The sequence below is a fragment of the Apodemus sylvaticus genome, chromosome 9, assembly GCF_947179515.1.
Source record: "Apodemus sylvaticus chromosome 9, mApoSyl1.1, whole genome shotgun sequence".
Classification (NCBI taxonomy): domain Eukaryota; kingdom Metazoa; phylum Chordata; class Mammalia; order Rodentia; family Muridae; genus Apodemus; species Apodemus sylvaticus.
In genome coordinates, this window is record NC_067480.1 from 6,966,118 (window position 1) to 6,985,265 (window position 19,148).

Consider the following 19,148-nt stretch of genomic DNA (forward strand, 5'->3'; position numbering starts at 1 on the left):
TTCTCAATTGCAATGGGCATGCCCTGTGAACAGACACTGAGGAAGGGAGGGAGTGGCCAGGACCTCTCTAGAACAGCTCTCAGGCAGGAAGCCCCACAAAGGGGCTCCTTGGTGGAACTGCACCTTGTGTCTGCAGATCAGTGAGCTAAGGCAAGAGGCACTGAGGGACCTGCAGGGCCTGCCCTGCCACCGCTAGCAGGCTCCTGCTTAGAAACGGATGAAGATCTGTTAAGCTGTTACTGGGTTTCCAGGAGGAGTGCACCACCTAACAATTCACATCTGGAAATGAACACTCTGGTTCCTGCCTTGAGATCAGACTCTTAAGAGACAGTGCAGGCACCTGTGAGAAGGACCCAGGTGACAGGACAGGAGTGGTGGCGGTTGGTGATATAAGCAGTAGAGAGAGCCCGCTAGATCCTGAAGCTGGATCCCAGACAGTCAAGGTGACTCTCCAGATGTGGATCCCAAGAAGACGTGGCAGGATCACCATTAGTTGGGGCTGTTTGGCCTGTGGGAAAAACAGACAGGGGAGGCAGTAAGAAACTAAGCTCAATTTGGAACACAGTAGGTTTGGGGTGATTATTGATCCCCGAAGTTGGCTTTTGAGTACATGAGGGTATCATTCAAGAAAGAGCTCTAAATGGTGACTGACTGGAATCCACCAGTGAGATCCAGAGAAAACCTCCAGGGAACTCCAGATCTGAGGCCAGAGGCTTCTGTCAGCCCAGGTCAGGGAAGAGAGGAGAGGGGGCAGAGGAGGAGAAAGAGCTGACAAGGAGAGTGTGCCTGAGAGACCTACCTGTGCCAAGAGGGTCCTTCCAAAGCTGAAGCCAATAATCTTTTTAATTCCTACAATCCTGTTTAATTATATGCAATGATTAATTAAAGATTGATCGATCAATGAAAGCCACATCATTAAGCAAAGACATGTAGAAAACAGGGCAGAATCCACATCGCATTGAACTCACAAACATTTCCAGATTATAATTTATTCCTTACCTTTAATTTACTTGTAATTAAAGTGAAGGCATTTTTCCACACAATACACAGCATGGTTAATCCTGTTGCTATTTTTCAGCTTTTGCAAAATGTAAGCATTCTGCTCTACTCTTGTTTATTGCTGGCCTGTCATTTTAAACACCTGGATCTTTATAACCACTGGAGATTAAAGTCATAACTCTCCCGGCCTGCAGAATCACCCTTTGTTATGTGCTGGCTTGAGTCTCCTTAGTAACTAATTCCTTGCTGGGATGGGAAGATCAAGTGGGAGGAGTCAGGGAAGACCAAGTGGGAGGAGTCACCCTCCCCCCCCCAGCCCAATAAGGTAAGTCAGGCCTCTTCCTCCACTCCCTGATTGGCTCCTTGTCCTCTGCAGCCCCAGGACGGACATCGGATGGTTCAGCAGTTCCAGTTCCTGGGCTGGCCGATGTACAGGGACACGCCCGTGTCCAAGCGCTCCTTCTTGAAGCTCATACGCCAGGTGGACAAGTGGCAGGAGGAATACAATGGTGGCGAAGGCCGCACAGTCGTGCATTGCTTGTGAGTATTCCACGCGCCCCATTCCCCACGCAGCTCGCCTTCCCCCCTGCACTTACAAAAGAAACAAGTAGCCATTTGATTTAGTTCGCCATTTTAAATCTAAGAGTCTAGTGCTGGTAGCTGGGACTCTGTGCTCCTTCCTTCTTGTGTCTTCCTGGCCATGAGGTAAGCATCCTTCCTTCCTTTGCCAAATGTCTGCCGCAGTGGTGCACTGCCTCACTACAGACCTAAAGATACACGGCCTGTCAGTCATGAAGAGGGAACTCCGCAGCTGTGGGCCATCATCTCCATATGAACTGTTTATTCCAGTGTTTGTTACAGGGACTGAAAGTTGACAAGTGCGGAACCAGTGTCCTCTAAGGGCACCATCTAGGGCAACAGTTGTAGCAGGTGCTAAAATGCAAAAGCCTCCAGCCAGATGCTTCCCAACAGGATCTATGCAGTGGCAGTCACTGGGGAGCTTCTGTAAGCATTACCTTTGGGCCACACTGAAACCAATTAAATCCCAGTCTCCTCATGGAACGCAGCATCCGTGCACCAAGAACCCCTGGATGAGGCCCGCTTGCTGCCAGTGTTGAGAGCCAACGAGAAGCGAATGCCTTGCTTCCCAGAGCACTTTCACCCACGCTTTCTCATTGGCAGTGCTGTACAGTGCTGTACATCCAGCTGGAACTGGCTTAAGGAACAGGTAGTTAGAAGGCACGGCAGTCAGGGACGGAGCTTAGACTTTTGGGCCAGTTCAGAGTGTGAGCATGCGCTGCCTTTCTGGGAAAATCCTTAGAAGTGTGTGACAAGATCATTCCCAGATTGAAGGGCGACGACCTTTCCTGCTGACCAGACCACCCCACGTTGACGTGGCAAGTGTCAGGGGGTACCCTGCTACCTGCCCTTAGCTCAGGCAGTGGAGCCCTGAATTCTTCTCCCTTGGAAAGAGTCATAGACACATATTCAGCCCCTGCCTCCACATTCTGTCCTGTGTGGCCCAGTGTGCTCCTCCCTCACAGTGGATAGTCTCCATTCCTATCCACGGGCTCAGTGCTTCAGAAACCTCTGTTCCACCCCTTCTTTTTTTATTTTTTTCTTTTTCAGGATCATGAAATCCAATTTTATTGTGTTACAATTCTCTTTCTTTTTTTTTTAATTTTCTATATTCTTTGTTTACATTCCAAATGCTTTCCCCTTTCCTGGTTCCCCCCTCCCCATAAGTCCCATAAGCCCTCTTCCCTCTGCCCAATCACCCCCTCCCATTTCTCTGTCTTGGTAATCCCCTACAATGCTGGATCAAGCCTTTCCAGGACCAGGGCCCTCTCCTTCCTTCTTCTTGGGAATCATTTGATATGTTAATTGTATCTTGAGTACTCAGAGCTTCTGGGATAATATCCACTTATCAGTGACTGTATTCCATGTGTATTATTTTGTGATTGAGTTACCTCACTTAGGATATTTTCCAGTTCCAACCATTTGCCTAAGAATTTCATGAATTCATTGTTTTTAATTGCTGAGTAGTATTCCATTGTGTAAATGTACCACATTTTCTGTATCCATTCCTCCACTGAGGGACATCTGGGTTCTTTCCAGCTTCTGGCTATTTATTATAAATAGGGCTGTGATGAACATCCACCCCCTTCTTATTCATCAGAATAAATAAGGTTTCCATACTAAGAGGATCAAATCACAGCAGCCTTCCTGCCACCACCCCCAGCCACGATGGCAGCTAACTTGCAAAAAATGATAAACATATCCTGAATTCAGATAGGCACACACTATATGGTCTGAGGCCTTTTAGGAAATACAGAGTTGGACTGGGGGTGGGGGCAGGGAGCCATGTGCATGTGGGTCTACAAGAAGGATGGTGTTGTCACCATCAGAGGAATGGGTACTACTCAAGCGGAAACGCCCCGTAAGCACCACTGTGGCAAAAGGAGTCTACAATGTCACTCAGCACGCCCTAGGCACCCTTTGGTAAGCCAGTGACTGAAGGCCAGAGCCTTGCCAATGGATGTGGGTGGAGCCTATCAAGCACTCTGTGGGTCAGGATGGCTTCCTGAAGTGAAGGAAGGAAAACAACCCAAAGGAAACCAGAGAGAAAAGCTCCTGGGTCCAGCGGCTGCTCCCGCCTACCCCACCCAGAGAAGACCGCTTAGCAGGACTAACCGGAAGGAGCCCGGGTCGCTGGAGCCCATTGCACATGAACTCCCAGATGATGTACGAAAAGAAATAAAGAACCTGAGCTATTAAAAAACAAAAATCCCAGCAGGGAGACTGACATCGAATTAACTGGCATTCAATCTGTCAGGTTTTTGCACAAAGTTGTTTTTGTTTTGTTTCATGCTCCTGGAGGTGGGATCCAGAGCCTTAAGGATGCTAAGCAAGTGCTCTACTACCAAGCTGCTGTCCCAGACCACTTGGTTATAATCTTAATATTAAAAGTAGTTTTCAAATAGCCCTTCCACACCCGGAGAGCCTGCATCATATCTGGAAGCGTAACTTATTTTGACCCTGGACTAGCTTTCTAACAGGAGCCAGTCCTTGAACCCTCAAAAACAGGTCACCAGTGGGGATAGATGAAAGAAATACTCGAAGACCTGCTACATCACTGCACTCTGCAGGCAACCTTCTTCCAAAAGGCAGCCACTACCCTCAAGCTAAACAGTCACATCATGTCTCGCATCCCGTGTGGTGTCTCTAAGAGCAGCTGTTTGGCTGTCATGGAGAGTGGTGGGCATCTGTGACTCCTCCCCTGCCTACCTGACTTCCCTTCTTATCTTCTGTTGGAGCCCCACCCCCTCAAGCTCCAACTCCCATAATTCTCATGGAGATGCTCCCTGCTTTCTTGGTGTAACGTTGGCTGTGATACTCAAGCCTGTAGAGGAACAATGCTTTGCTTCCTTCCTTCCTTCCTTCCTTCCTTCCTTCCTTCCTTCCTTCCTTCCTTCCTTCCTTCCTTCCCTCCTTTCCCTGTCTTCCTTTCTCTTTTTCTCAAACCTACAAGAAAATTTAAACTGGTATCCTCCAGTATTGGGGGGGAAATGTGTTTTGGATGAAGTTTATCAGTCCTCTGTGAGGTATTCTGCATGGTGCAGCGCCACCTATTGGTGAGGGCAGAGAACACCTGCATGAGAGGTTTGCAGATGGAGTGGTTCCTTGGACCAGGGACTCACGGGAGGGTATGCAGAGAATTCTCTTCCTTATAAATGTCTTGCTGTTTTTAAAATAAGAATATGTCCTCACTCTGAAACTGTGGAAAGAGTGGACGTGGTCATGAGCAGCTGCTGAAACTTGAGGTAAAGAGCCGGGGAGTAGGGATAATCCTTACAAAGAGCAGACTCAGGAGCAGAAGCAGATGCTCTAAGTCACATGACTCATGTGACTGCAGGGTATGGGGGACACATCAGTCCCACTGCTCGTGTGTGAGAAGGAATCCTTTCAGAGGTACCACCCCCAACTGTGGAAGCAGAGAGCAGGAGAGTAGGAGGACCTCCTCGTGAGCAGGAGGCTGAGTCAGAGAGCGAGCACACAGGACACAGGCCACTGGGGAGACACACAGCAAAAGGCCTGATTTCACTAAATTGGTGAACCCTGTTCACAAGGTGTGCATAGATGAGGAGAGGAGAGAAAGCATGGGGTGGGGGCGCGGGGGGGGGAGAGGAGGGGCCTGCAATACACATATCTGCAAACCAGAAGAGCAAGACAGCCAACCCCCTCGTGTTTATTGAGTAAAAAATTTGACAGGGGTCACACTTCAGAAGAGAAAGTATGGCAGGTAGCTTCATGGGAGAACCCTTGTCTAGCAAGTTCAAAGCCCTGGCTTTGATTCCCAGAACTGGAGAGAGAGAGAAAAAAAAAACTAAACAGTGATAATCAACACCATTAGTTTGGTTTTAGCCGGAAAATACTCATTAGAACCACTGCTCGCCGGCCAGAATGGCTGAATTTTTAAAGACACAAAACAGAGATCCCAAGGGCTAGTGGTGCTGTAGAACTGACCAGGGCACTGCAGTGTGAGAATCGGGTCAGAGCCTGACCAGGACACTGCATGCAGATCCGATGGAGCCAGAGAGTCTGCACATCTGCAAGACGTAACTCCAGTACTTACTGGAGTTATATGCCCAGTGATACTAAACCAGCCATGTTAGGCCAATGAGATGACTCACCTGGTCAAGGCGTTCGCTGTGTGAGCCTGTCAAACCGAATTTAACCCCTAGAACTCAAGAGTGAAAGAAGAGGATCTACTCCACAAAGCTGTCTCCTGGCCACCATGTTTACACGGTGCCTCACCACACCCTCTGAAAAATAAGTTTTACAAGGTATTGCTTGTTTCAGAGGGATAGCAGTGTGGTGCTTAAGAACAGGTGAAAGGCTTCTTACCTCCTCACAAAAGTGAGGAATGCATGGGGAAGAACATTCTAGAACATGCAGATATGCTATTTTCAAAACAGGCAAAAGTGTGCCATAGGAACAGGGACCCTAAGGGACTCCTCGTGGCTAGAGCAGGAATAGTTTGGGGCAATAACAATAATGACTGATAGATCTTAGCACACATGATGCACCTTCCCAGCTTCTATTTATCATTATACGAACCTGTCAAGATTGGTATACATAATAAAAACAAAAACATCTTCAAATAGTAGGAGAGAGAGCTATTTCGTGTGGTAGAGCATTGAACACAGGAAGAAAATAAAAGCCAACATGAGATAAATAACACAGTCATAACTAATGGCTGAAAGCAAGACCCACCACTGCATGTGAACATCAGGAGTGACTGAGGAGACTCGGTATGTTTGCACAGTCCCAAGGTAGCTCACCCCCAAAATGCGTATTAACTACAAAGAGAAGAACGATAACTTGACAGTGAAAATCCTTGCCAGCACAGTCCTGTGGGCAAGATGAGTGTCCTGGGACCAAGACACATCAACGCATGAATCCCACAGAGGCTGTAAGACTCCTGATCTGGTTCTCTTCATGAAGTCCAGTTCCTTATCTCCAGTGACAAAAAAAAAAAAAAAAAAAAAAAAAAAAATCAAAAGAACCCAAACGAAAGGACAGTGCAGTGGGACTTGGCAGGGACCTTTTCAAATTGTGGCCAGCACACATGATGGGTCTCTTCTAAGCCTTTCTACATTCCGAATTTTGTATTCTACAAAGCAGCCCGCCAGATCCCCTCAGAAGTAGCCATATGGAGAACAACAAAGGAAAGGTGATAGACAGGTGACCCATCACAGACTGGAGAAGGTCAAAGAGACGTGAGAGACAAGTGAATGCAAGATCTCATCCTGGGCCACAGAAGGGACCTCAGTACAGAAACTGGAAACATTTGACGCTTACAGTACAGCCCACAGTGTGGCGGCACCATTCTTCAGGGCTTTGGTGCACACCTCGGGTTGGGCAAGAGAACTCTGTTCGCTATATTTACAACAGTCTAACATATTTAAACTTGGTTGTTTAAGATTTTAAAGAGCCCACGTGTTTCGGGGATAGAGAAATTTTAGTACCTTCTTCTAAGGCCCCATCATTAATTTTCCTGACAGATTTCAGATGAGGTCTACTCATTGAAGTTTCTCCACACTGGGCCCTCCATATAAGTCAGTAAGGTACCATGTTAGAAATAAGAACCAGGGTCACAGAGTCACAGATAGAGGAGGCTCGAACCGTGAGCCACACGCTAAGCCAGCCTGCTTTCTCTGCACCTTCATGTTCACCTTTCTCCGAGATTCAGGCCATATGTCTCAGGTTATGGGTGAGACGCAATGCCATAGCAAACATTGTCCAAATGTCTCGTTTCTCCTACGACAGGAATGGAGGGGGCCGCAGTGGGACGTTCTGTGCCATCAGCATCGTCTGCGAGATGCTCCGACACCAGAGAACTGTGGACGTCTTCCATGCTGTCAAGACGCTGAGGAACAACAAGCCAAACATGGTGGACCTCTTGGTAAGATGCCCTCTGCCCCGATCAGTAGGGCATCTCGGAGTCGGTGTCAGATTCCTCTCCAGCTTCCACATCGGAGCGGCACACTCAGAGAGGAGACTTTTAAAACTCATTATTAATATTCTGTATATATGAATTAATGCTAGAAATTAATATGGTGGCAGTTATTCCTTGACCAGGAATTTGTGGCTCCCCAAATAATCACACAGTCGTTTTAATATTTCAAAGCTTAGACCATGGAGTCCCATCCAGCCACATGGGTAGCAATACCTCCTAGGCCCATAGTGACATCCATGTCCTCCAATGTCTCCTGATGGAAGGCCTTCTTCTTCCCAGAGTTCCTTTCTCTCTCCCAGGAAGTCCCACCTACCTCTCTCTACTGCCTAATCACAGGCTTCAGTGTTTCAATGTCCAAGTAACTAGGGAGTGAGGTTTGCACAACAAAAGTTGGCATACTTGAGAATGCACTCATCTTTGGCAGCCATATCTAGGGAAACAGAACTTAGTATTTGAATACATAGGACACCAGACCAACCCAGGCAGAGCCTCATTCCCAAAGCACAAGCTGTTGTTTGCTTCATGGGCCTTTTTCCTTTTTTCTTTTCCTCCTCTTCCCTCCTCCTTCCTTTCCTGGTTTTCAGAGGCGACTGCCACAGCTTCATTGAAATGTAGAAATAGTTGAGACTTACAAGTGAACATTCTTATTAATTTCCGTGCCTGGCAGTGCCTTCCACGTGGCTAAGCACTTAGTCTTAGAAGAAGAAATAATCATAGGACAAGAAATGCCAGATTTTCAAATTATAGATTTTATAAATAGCTTAATCGTCTAATATTTATCAAAGCTGTGAATTTCAGTTTGACATACGGAATATTGTATTTAATTATGGTGGCCACATCTGAGAGAAGCATTAAGGGAGCTGGGAAACAGAGAACGGGGAGCAATTATTAGAGTATTTCACAAAATCCCCCTTTTCTATTTCTTCCTACGTGGAGCTATTAAGATGGCAGCCACAGTGACTGAAGAAGTGACTAGAGATCTGAGGGGTGCCGGAACACCAGTGCAGGGTCTGGGCAGTGACCAGAACAGGGGAGAGAGAAGAAGAGACATTGTGCACTTAGCAAGCTACAACGGTGTTCTGAAGCCCACAGTTCTGTAAACCAACTACAGTTAAAGTCCAAAATATAAATAGGGGCCCAGAGTAGAGCTCAGTGTGATAAAGTAACCTGAGATGCATATGCGATGGGAGATGCTACTGCAGCAGTATCCGGGCCTGGGTAATAACAGTGAGCCCTGACCCCAGCTCCTGGGGGCAGAGCTCAGTCCTACCCACCACAGGCTGCCCTCCTTAGACACTGGCTTGTGCTCGTATTCCACATCTAAGAAGCATCCAGGGACTCTGGCAGAAGGGCTCCGTGGCTTGGTACATGCCCTCAGACCTATGCCAAGAAGAATCCTGTTTCCCCAAATGTTTTCCTTCTTTCACGCCCACAGAAACCCAAATTAGACCCCCAGCTGTGCTGTTCACAGGAACTATACTATAAGACCTCAGACACGTGAGCTTGGTAGCTTTAGTGCCCTTGGGTTTCACCTTTATAAGTCAGCGGCAGTGGTAGCTATTTGAGACCATACAACATGAAAACACCTATAAGTGCAAATCAGAGAAGCATTGTTAGTGAGTATGTAGGTGTCCACTGGGCATAACGATGTCATTGTGGCCCTTGGACATGGTCATCTCCAAGGGCTAGAGAGGGACACTAATGTCCCCGTTAATGTGACATTTACCGTGTGCCAAGCCTGGTTTCTAGGGCACTACAAATGGTAAGAGGCTTCCCGGCTGTAAGGGGTGCATGTGCAGACTTCCCTAGACCAAGCTGAAAGCTGTCATGTGAGAGGCAGAGGCTTCATCTTTCTGGACTGAAGAGAGCAGTCCCAGTCAGCAGTGCCCTGAGTGAGACCAGAGAAGGAGATCGCTGATGATCTTAACCTCAGGGGTTAAGATGAGGCCTTCAGATTTTGGCTAGTACTTGGGCAAAACAGCCCTGGGTTTAAATAAAAAAAATGTGAGTTCCCTCCCTGGGCCTGAAGTAAGCAGCGCATCAGGAGAACGCCCGTCCAGGCCTTTCCTGTACCGGCTCTGCGAGGACTTCATCACTCGGGGCTTTTATGGTCGGAAACAATGAGGATTTTTTTCGAATCAGTGGTTCAGACTCCTGGCCAGGGCGATTCTTCATGAGATGAATGTAGACTCAGATGGCTGAGCAGAGGGAGCCGGTGCTATAGACAGCGGCTCTGTAACAATGGTGGAGTTTGGGTGGTTATGGGTAATCCCCTCCCACCCAAGGAATGTCTTTTTTTTTTCTATTGATTTACAGTAATTCAGCCTGTTTATAGGGTGCAGTGTGACCTTACAAAACACAGGTGGACACAGGTGTATCTGGAAATAATTAACTCGTTATCACCAGCCATAGTTCCTTGCTGTGTGGTACAGGCTGGGTAGCCATTCCTTTTGTGCTGCAACCTGTACAGTTGTGGATAATTCTAGTCGAGAATACAGGGTCCCCGGGAGCCCAGGACGCCAAAGGTCAGCACCAATCTTTTGAGAAGGTCAACTACAAAGAAATGAAGGAGGTTTCAGGAATTTCCAAAGAAAACCATCTGCCTGTCTGTCACGGTGACTGTTAGCAAGATAATAGATAATAGCCGGTGACCAGAGGAAAAATGTCACAGTGTTCTTTCTGTCTGGTCTGGAGCAGAGTAGTAGCTTTTGTATTTGGTTTGTTTTTCCTCCATGAAGCACAATATCTCTCTATTTTAGAATTCCTAAATGTAGGCTGAAGGAATTAATTAGCTCGGGTCAGGGTACCGAACTGTGATGTGACTATCCCATGTGTAGCAGGCTGTCTGAGATCTGAGTGGGGAAAAAAGATGGCCGCCATTGAGAGTAGCTGACTATGTGGGCTACACATTTGAAGGATGAGCCTGTGCTGCCAGCTTCTGAGCAGGAAGCGGGGTGAGCTGAGTGGGCGCCGATGCCTGGGCCCCACTGGGTCTCTTCACACAGCTCATGGGTAGAAGGACACCCGCCATCTGAAACATCCACAATTGCAAACGTACTCTTCCCACCCTCACGGGAAGAATACACAGGGAGCCTTCTGTCTCTTCCCTTTTCACTCTGAAGGCTCTGAATTGCTCCAGATGTTGAAAGTTTATGCACTCATCTTGAAGCCTGGCACTCTCTGGTATACCTAGACCACCCTAGGGTCCTGTTACCTCACATTCTTGGTTTGGGGGGCCTAGGGAAAAGACAGCAGATTCTGAGGAGGAAAATTAACTTAGAACATTGGGTCCACAGAGATGGTTCAGTGGTCGAGATCCCTTTATGCACAAGTGTGAAGGCCTGAGTTCAGGTCCCAGCATCTATAACACAGGCACTGCCTCTCTCACAGGTGCCTGTGGGCCCTGCACTGTCTGGGGAGAGTACAGGAGAGTCACTGGGCCCTCCCAGCTTCCCAACTAGCCAAAACAACTTGTGTTCATGGAGAGAGAAACCCTGCCCTTAAGGAATAAGGACACACACACACACACACACACACTAAAAATAATAACTTATGAGGTAGAAATCCTTTCTCTCCAGAAGTGTGGCTGTACTTTATTCTGACCCCATGTTAGCCTGGCTTCTAAGATAGCCATGTCCTTATGCAGTCTTGTCACCATCCCTGCATTCTGGGTCCCCAAAAGAACAAGGAAGGCCTACTTAGAATCTGAAGCAATGGCCTTGAAGCTACTGCAGGAAAGCTGTCAGGATTGCTTCAGTGCAGGTCCAGGCAGCTCCTGGCAGCCCCTCAGCCTCGCTCTCCTTGCTGGGCTCAGGTCTCAACCAAGAGCCTTGGGGGAATAGTGTTATGTAAAGGTAACACTGCAAGGTTCCCACCTGCCCAGTGCCTTACCCAGAAGTTGGTAGCTGGACTTACAATGCCAGCTTATCCTGTCCACGGCAAAGCTGGCCTTTCAGGGAAATATATACCCTGGTCTTGAGCTGCATATCAGCCAGGACTCCCTACATCTGAAAATCCAAGAAAGATTGGCCAGGTCCATGTGTAAAATGGGGACATGACCACTCCTAAGGTATGGCTGAGGAGAAGATTTTTATTGTAGATATGAGGGAGAGTATAGCACAGGCATCTGGAAGTGGGAGGAGAGAGACAGAGAGAGACAGAGACACACACACACACGAGAGAGAGAGAGAGAGAGAGAGAGAGAGAGAGAGAGAGAGAGAGAATAAATGAATGAAGAGGGAATAAAGAGAGAGGCAGGAGGGCAAAGAGAGCCGGAAGGACACATGGCCACAATGGCAGGGTCATATCGGAATCAGAAGCTGGAGGAAAGGAAGCCCGTGGTTAGGAGAGGAGGCGGGGTAAGACTAGCTGAGAGGAGGCGCATGCCAGCCCCGGACTCTGTAACACGGTGGCTCTCAACCTTCCTAATGCTGTGACCCTTCAATACAGTTCCTCATGTGGCAGTGACCCCCACCCACAAAGTCATATTTGTCACTAATTCATAACTGTAATTTTGCTACCATTATGAATCGTAACGCACAGGTCTGTGTCTTCTGATGTCTTAGGTGACCCCTGTGAGAGGGTCATGACCGGAGCAGTCATGGCCCACATGCAGAGAGCCACTGTTCTAGGGGTTAGCAGGAACTTTGGTATGCTTGTAAGCATCAAGTTAGCCGTATGTCCGCAATTTCCTTTGGAACTGACAATCCCCACTCAAATAGAGCCCCACCACCACCACCATCACCACGTCCCTTCTCAGGGTTTCCACAAGAAGCTGGGACCTTCCATTTCATTACTGACACCTAACACCATGAAAGCCCACCTCCAGACATCACACCCCGCACCCAATCACTTGTCCAGTGCTGGGCACCGGGTGCTAACTAAAGCACACATCAAGTGCCATCATCATCCCTCAGTCCTTCCTCTGAAAAATGGGCAGAAGAACATTAAGCCTGGGAAAAAATGCCATGTGTTGTATCATCCCATGATACGAAGAGTTCTAAGTGACATCATTGAGGCAGGAAGTCAAATAGTGCTTATGAAGGGCTGGAAGGGAGACGGGATAGTGCTGACTGCCACAGGGTTTCTCTACTGGGCGGAGAAATGTTGGGATTTGCCTCATATTCATGCTCAATTCTGTAAATATTGAAAACCATTGAACTACATCACAATTACAGCTAATTTAATTTGGGGGTCTAGCTGGGCAATGCCCACCCTATAAAATAGTTAACAGGCAGGAAAGAAGAGCCCGATCAGGCATCTCAGGTTAAGTACCAGGAGTTGCCTTGCTGCACATCAGCTCAGGAAACAGCAGCCCTCAGTGGTCACTGTGTCAGGTAAGTTGGGCAAACTATTCCCTTTGAATCTTGAGCAGTTGACAGGAGGTGTTTGAAGTGTCCAGACTGACCGCCCGGGGCGGGGGGGGGGGCAGCTCAGCTCCTCCAGTGTGTACTGACAAAGACCAAGTGCCCACCCTCCCTTCAAGGGATGCCTCAGGACTGCCCTCAGGAGCCCCCACCTTGTGACTCTGCTACTCAGCCAGCAGCCCTCCAGGACCTTTAAAGAATGACCTCAGCTTTGGGTTCCATTTCAGAAATCACCTTCTCACTCCTCACAGGCCAGAGCCAGTCAGCATCAGAGAGTCTAGAGATGAATTGCAAGTGGTCCTGATGGGAATAGGGCCTGCTCCAGGCGATGCGCTCCATGCCTGCAGCCAGAAGCCATGGTCTGTGCTGGGAAAACTCAGGACCAAGGCATTTTTTCCCCTGAAGTACAGGGATAGCTCATGTGGCTTAATTATACCATTCAGAAGCAGGGTGCTGAGGGAGAAAACCACAGAAGACAGAGCTGTACCTGGTGATCAAGTGTAATCAGTTTCCAGTGTAGGAAGATTTGAGGCATTTACCCAGGTGCTTGGAGGAGGGGACACAGCAATTTGTGGCCTTTCTTTGTCTTCCCCTTACTGTTACGATTCAGAAACTGGTCATCACAGAATCTGTGAGGATTGGCAGCTTGCGCAGACAGATGAGCTGGGCGAAGGAGAACTCATTTTGAAAATTACAGTCATGCCTGAGACAGGGCAGCTCTGGTGACTTCTGGGCAATAGAGTATTAGCAGAGAAACCTTAAACCCTCCTGAGTCTCAGCAGCCACGAGCACCTCCTAACCGCCTTGGAATGTGTTAAAAGGACCATTTGTGGCAGTCACCGAAACTAATTGCCCAGTTAGATCTGAAAAGAGTCATTTTTATGCAATGAGGGATTACATTTCCATAAAAAAATCATCCCTAGGATTCAAAACAGGAGAAAGGATTGGAGCACTTGGTGGCCAATTTGTCAGGCGCAGCAATCTGACAGTGCGGCCTCTTAGAATTCTAAAATCCAAATGACTTCTTTTTAAACATTCTGAAAATAAAAGCATCCAGCGCTAAAATAATCAATCGTTGACTGCGAATCCAGAAATAGAACTTTGCCAAGGGCGAGTGATGGTGTTTCCAGTTCAAGAGTTTAAAAAATAAAGCAACCGCAAAGAGAAAAGGCGGTGATCAGAGAGGACAGACTCCTCGAAAGGCACTTCCCATCCACTCCCACATCCCACCCTGCAGTCAGGACTGCCTGTGAACAACACGGAGGCATGTGTAGGACATGTCACTGCCCCCTCCGTGGATCATGTGGACTGGCGCCACTGACGCTGAAGGGCAGGAGCTTCAGGCCTCTCATGCCACTGGGCTGCCAATCCCAGAACCCCACTACTAGTGCTGTCACTACAGTGCCAGAGGAAACATGCCACATCGTTGGAGATACGGTATGTGAGTACACTGTCACTCTCTTCAGACACACCAGAAGAGGGCATCGGATCCCGTTACAGATGGTTGTGAGCCATCATGTGGTTGCTGGGATTTGAACTCAGGACCTCTGAAAGAGCAGCCAGTGCTATTAACTGCTGAGCCACCTCTCCAGCCTGGAGTTACTGTTCTTACAGTAGCAGCCGCACACAGAGTGCCCCATACCATTTTGCTGTCTGCACCTCACCTACTTACACTACTATAGCATCTCCATTGTTAGGTGGCTGCCAGACTATGAGCCTCTGACTCTGCCAAAGGTGACTCATCCCAGCCAAAGATGCTCTACAGAGGCCGCCCACACTGAGGTGGCCCTTCAGAGATAGGGCCAGCATTGCAGCATGCATAAACTGATACCCCAAGACTCTCCTGAAGAGCATCCACACAAGACCAGAGTGGTAGAGATACCTGACTTTCAACACAGGAACACAAGAAATATTGGCAAATACTAAGATCCTTCCCAGAGAGCATCACTGTCCAATAATGGCCTCCAGTGACGTTTAAATGGACAAATGCCCGATACAGGTAATAAAGGAATAATGGCTTCAGTGAGACCCAAGAAGACATAGATAGTCCAATAAGGTGCTCAGGATATGAATGAGACATTCAGAGGAGAGACAGTTTGAAGGATAGCCAAACAGAAATTCCCTAGAAGAGCTCAGACAAATTCATCGCTGAAGCCTGAGCCTCAGAGTAGAAGGGAGCAAAGACTCTGTGGGCTTGAGAATGAGTCTTTCTCTACCTTACACCTCCTAGAGAATGATTTTCATGATGTAAGCCAGGCTACCTATGAAGGCATAACCCACAATGCCTTCACTTCCTGATGCTGAAATCACAGGCACATGTCACCACCTCCAGTAAAGGCCTGTCTTTTGAAACATTCCTGTCACATAAAAATGGAATCTAGAAAAACAAGAATGAAACATTAAAGGCCTGAGATACACCATTACAGAACACGACAAATGTTATGTGCTAACACCAGGTTACCTATCCCATTTCCCCCTCCACAAACTTCTCAAAACTCAGGGGCCACATTAAGGTGTATGATAGTTAAAGAGGACCTTAATCAATTCACATGCCAGTAAAGAAATCCTGTTGACTACAAGTTCAAGGGAAAGCAGGGCCAGAAGAGAGGCGGCCTTGTCTGCAAGCCTGGGAGGAACCAGGCCTGCGGGCATTCCGACCAGCCTGCCTAGTCTTTCTGTCTACCTCTTGATGTTCTGCACAAAGCTCAGATTGTTCTCAGTACCCTTGTAAAGCACACAGGGACAGCATACCATCACATCTCATTATTCATGAGGCAGTAGTTGCAGGACTTCTTGCAGATGCTCCGTGTGCATGCGTGCATGCATGTGCATGATTTATATAAGAATGGCCATAGAGTTTGCATATACCCAACACACCCTGTCTGTGTTGGGCATATCCTCTAAATCACCTTTTCAGGTGACTTAGAGTCTAGAAATGCCATACAAAAAGTTAATGTACCCTGTTATTTAGGGAATAACAACAACAACAAAACTTACTTGTTCCATGCAGCTGCAATTATTTTTCTGATATTAAATTGCATGAAGAACCCAAGCAACTTTCAGCTGTACAGGACGCCCCAGAGCCCTACAGCGCACAAACACCGCAGTTCTCTAGGCTTCCTGAGGAAACATCATCAATGGATACACTGTGACTCAAAACTGTTACTTTCCAATTGGTTCCTAGTTCCTAGCTTTATCTGCTTGTGTTGTAGTTAACCCTCGGCTGCTGTAATTGCTCGGACAGAGGCAGCGTTTGCATGTGTGCTAACAGTCTCACCTTCCCTTCCAGGATCAGTACAAGTTCTGCTATGAGGTGGCCCTGGAGTACCTGAATTCTGGCTGATAGCATCAGCAAGCCCTGCAGAGGAATCCCTTCCTACCACAAAGTCAAGGAGTTCTGAGCATCAGTGTCTGTGATGACAAGAAGAATTGTCAGTATGCTTATTTTGCTTTGCATAATTGGCTCTTTTTAAGAGCCCAAGAAAGTCTTTCTAAAACTGCTTGCACTGCCCAGTTCCCTGTAATGCTGCTGCGTGATCAAAACCCAGCAGACAGTCCCAGAGACTGGACTCCTCGCCACTGGCCCTGTTAGAGCAGCGTAGAGACGTGGTCAATCGAAGAGCACAACTATATTCTTATGAAGGAATTTGTACCTTTGGGGTATTTTTTTGTGGCTGTGACCCTTTGTCATTGTTACAACCAAGTGTATGTTTCGTTCTGTGGAGAATGCTACCTGGCATTATGATAATATATTCTTTTAGTTAATATTTGTATTTTAACATGTTGCATAATATAAGATTATATAGCTTTCAAAGACTAACAGATAAAGATGTAATGAACAAAGATACATTGTATGAGTTGTTGTTTCTAGCGGATTTATATGGGTTCTAAGAGAAAAGCTGGGGAGGCCTCCATTTAAAATGTAACCTGGTCAGTCAGAGATCCAAAGCTTTTCCATTTGTTTATATTGTAAATATTTTTGATTTCATCAAATTATTTATTCATTAAAAGATTTTTTGTGACGCACAGTGGGTGACAATCATTTTTACTAAACCCAAGAAATGACTGATTGTATGATGTTACCTTTTTGTGAATTCTCAACTCAATAAATTATAACCCTTGACCAGTCTTGCTGTGTCCCAATAATAGCTGGTAGGAGCCACACTCCTAAGACTCCTTTAGTTGGGGAGATCTTGCACCTGGAACCTCGTCTCTGCCCATGTTTCACTCCTGGTTAATTTATAAAGAAACTTACATCATGCGTGTATTAAGGCCAACATGGTGAGAGGCTGAAAGGGCAGGAAATGTACTGAAGCCACTCCCACAGTAATGGCCACAGCCCGTTCAAGGCCACCTGTCAACGCTCAGGCCTCCCAGAGTGGACGACAGTTTACTGCCCACGCGAGTTTTAAGAGTGGGTGTTCACACCCTCACAGGCTGTTTGCCTGGAGCAGGTAGAGCTGCGAACCCTAGGACTGTGTGGGTGTGGCCTGCCCTGGGCTTAGGAAGTGTGTATCAGTTTCACCTTGCGGGGTGGTGGGGAAGGCAGGCAATCCGCACAGAATGGAGACAAGAGCGAGAGCAGGAGTTTTCTGAGCAGCAGTAACCCAAGCCCTCCTGTCTCTCCTCAGGCCACCCTTCATCCCTTATCTAAACCTGAACTGTACTGAGGGGCAACTTTTACATGATCATTCAATCAGTATGTTTAATTAAAGCAGGACAAATAAACTGACGAGTCCTACCAGGAGGCCACTGCATGTTGAAGCATGGTAGCTAAACACCATGCTCCATTCATTTAACCCAAAATCCAAGGCAGGTCTACTGTGGGTTGTTTAAGTTTAAACTGTTTCAAGCAGTGTTAAGTGATTGCCCATAGCTGGCGGAGGCCAGCCTCTATTGGGTGATAATCTGCATTAGCAGCAGCCTGTGTGGAGGTAGGTCCTGCCCACACCATGATCTAGGGAGGACTGAATCTAGGACTCATCTAGGAGGGGGACTAAATCTCATTTAGGGAGGTCTGTGAATGTCATCTGACAGGTGAAGTGACTCACCTTGAGAAGGGGCAGGTCCTGTGAAAAGTAACACGAGGAAGATGGGGTCCAGCCCAGCGCCTTGAGCACCCCTGAGGAGAGGGGACAGAACAGCTCCACATCATCATCCCTCCTGAAAGGACAAACACACACTGCAGCGAAATAGTGCCATGCAGAGGAGCACAAGAGAAACTCACTCCGCTGCCTCAATCAATCTCTCTCTCTCTCTCTCTCTCTCTCTCACACACACACACACACACACACACACACACGCACACATACTCACACACACTCATACGCACACATTCACACACACGCATATTCACACACACACACACGCATACTCACACTCATACATGTGCACACACACACACACACACATACTCACACACATACACGTGTGCACACTCACACACACACATTCACACTCATACACACACTCAAGCACATGCACATACATACTCACATACACACTCATACACATACACACACACACACACTCACACGCACACGCACTTTGGAAGCAGAAGGAGCTTATGGGCCAGCGAGGAACAGGTTGCTGCATCTGGTTGGAAGCAGAAGACCCAAGACAGACAAATGTGGAGAAGGGGAACTTCCAGGAAGGACGGGAGCCTGAGGCAAACAGAGCCGCCTGCCGCAGCGGCCCCTGTGGAACAGGCTTCCCAGACACACTTGCTAGGCAGGGTTTGTCTCTGTTTTCCCCACATCACAGAAGAGAGGCAATTATCACCACAAGAAGACTCCAACAGAGGTGGAGGTAGGACTGACTCCACAAGAGAAGATCTTGATTGGGAACAGGCAACATGGAGTACTGCCAGAAGTAAAATCTAGGAAGTCATTGCAGAGCATACACAGAGGAACGCGGAAGGCCAGCACACAGGTCAGTGATTTCTCTGTATCTCCACTAAGCTCCCCACACAGCAACTCTTCATCCATAGAGTTCCTCAGCACTAGCATGGTCCCTGCCCATCACCACTGTTGCCAGGATTGATATCTTCTCCTTTGCCTCCTTACACCTCCCAACGCCCAGGGACTGGCCTGGTCTACAGACATCGAGTACATTTATTTAACCCTACCCCTTCATTTTTAGTCTACCCTGAACCAAAACTTCTCATTCCACTTTTCCTTTGCCTCTGTTATTCCCATTTCTCCATATGTCTCCTGTCTCTACCTCTCAACTAGAAACATAAGTTTAAGCACTGGCCCCAG

General features: G+C 47.6%; 1 protein-coding gene across 1 annotated transcript in view; it reads left to right on the forward strand.

Moving 5' to 3' along the window:
* The window catches only part of Ptprm (protein tyrosine phosphatase receptor type M), a 525,410-nt gene extending 508,500 nt beyond the window's left edge, over positions 1-16,910 (forward strand). The window contains exons 30-32 of the mRNA XM_052193354.1: positions 1,376-1,539; positions 7,333-7,468; positions 16,178-16,910. Coding sequence (XP_052049314.1) covers positions 1,376-1,539; positions 7,333-7,468; positions 16,178-16,231 — 354 coding nt within the window. The 3' untranslated portion in view covers positions 16,232-16,910. The remainder of the gene's footprint in view (positions 1-1,375; positions 1,540-7,332; positions 7,469-16,177) is intronic.
* The last annotated feature ends 2,238 nt before the right edge of the window (positions 16,911-19,148 follow it).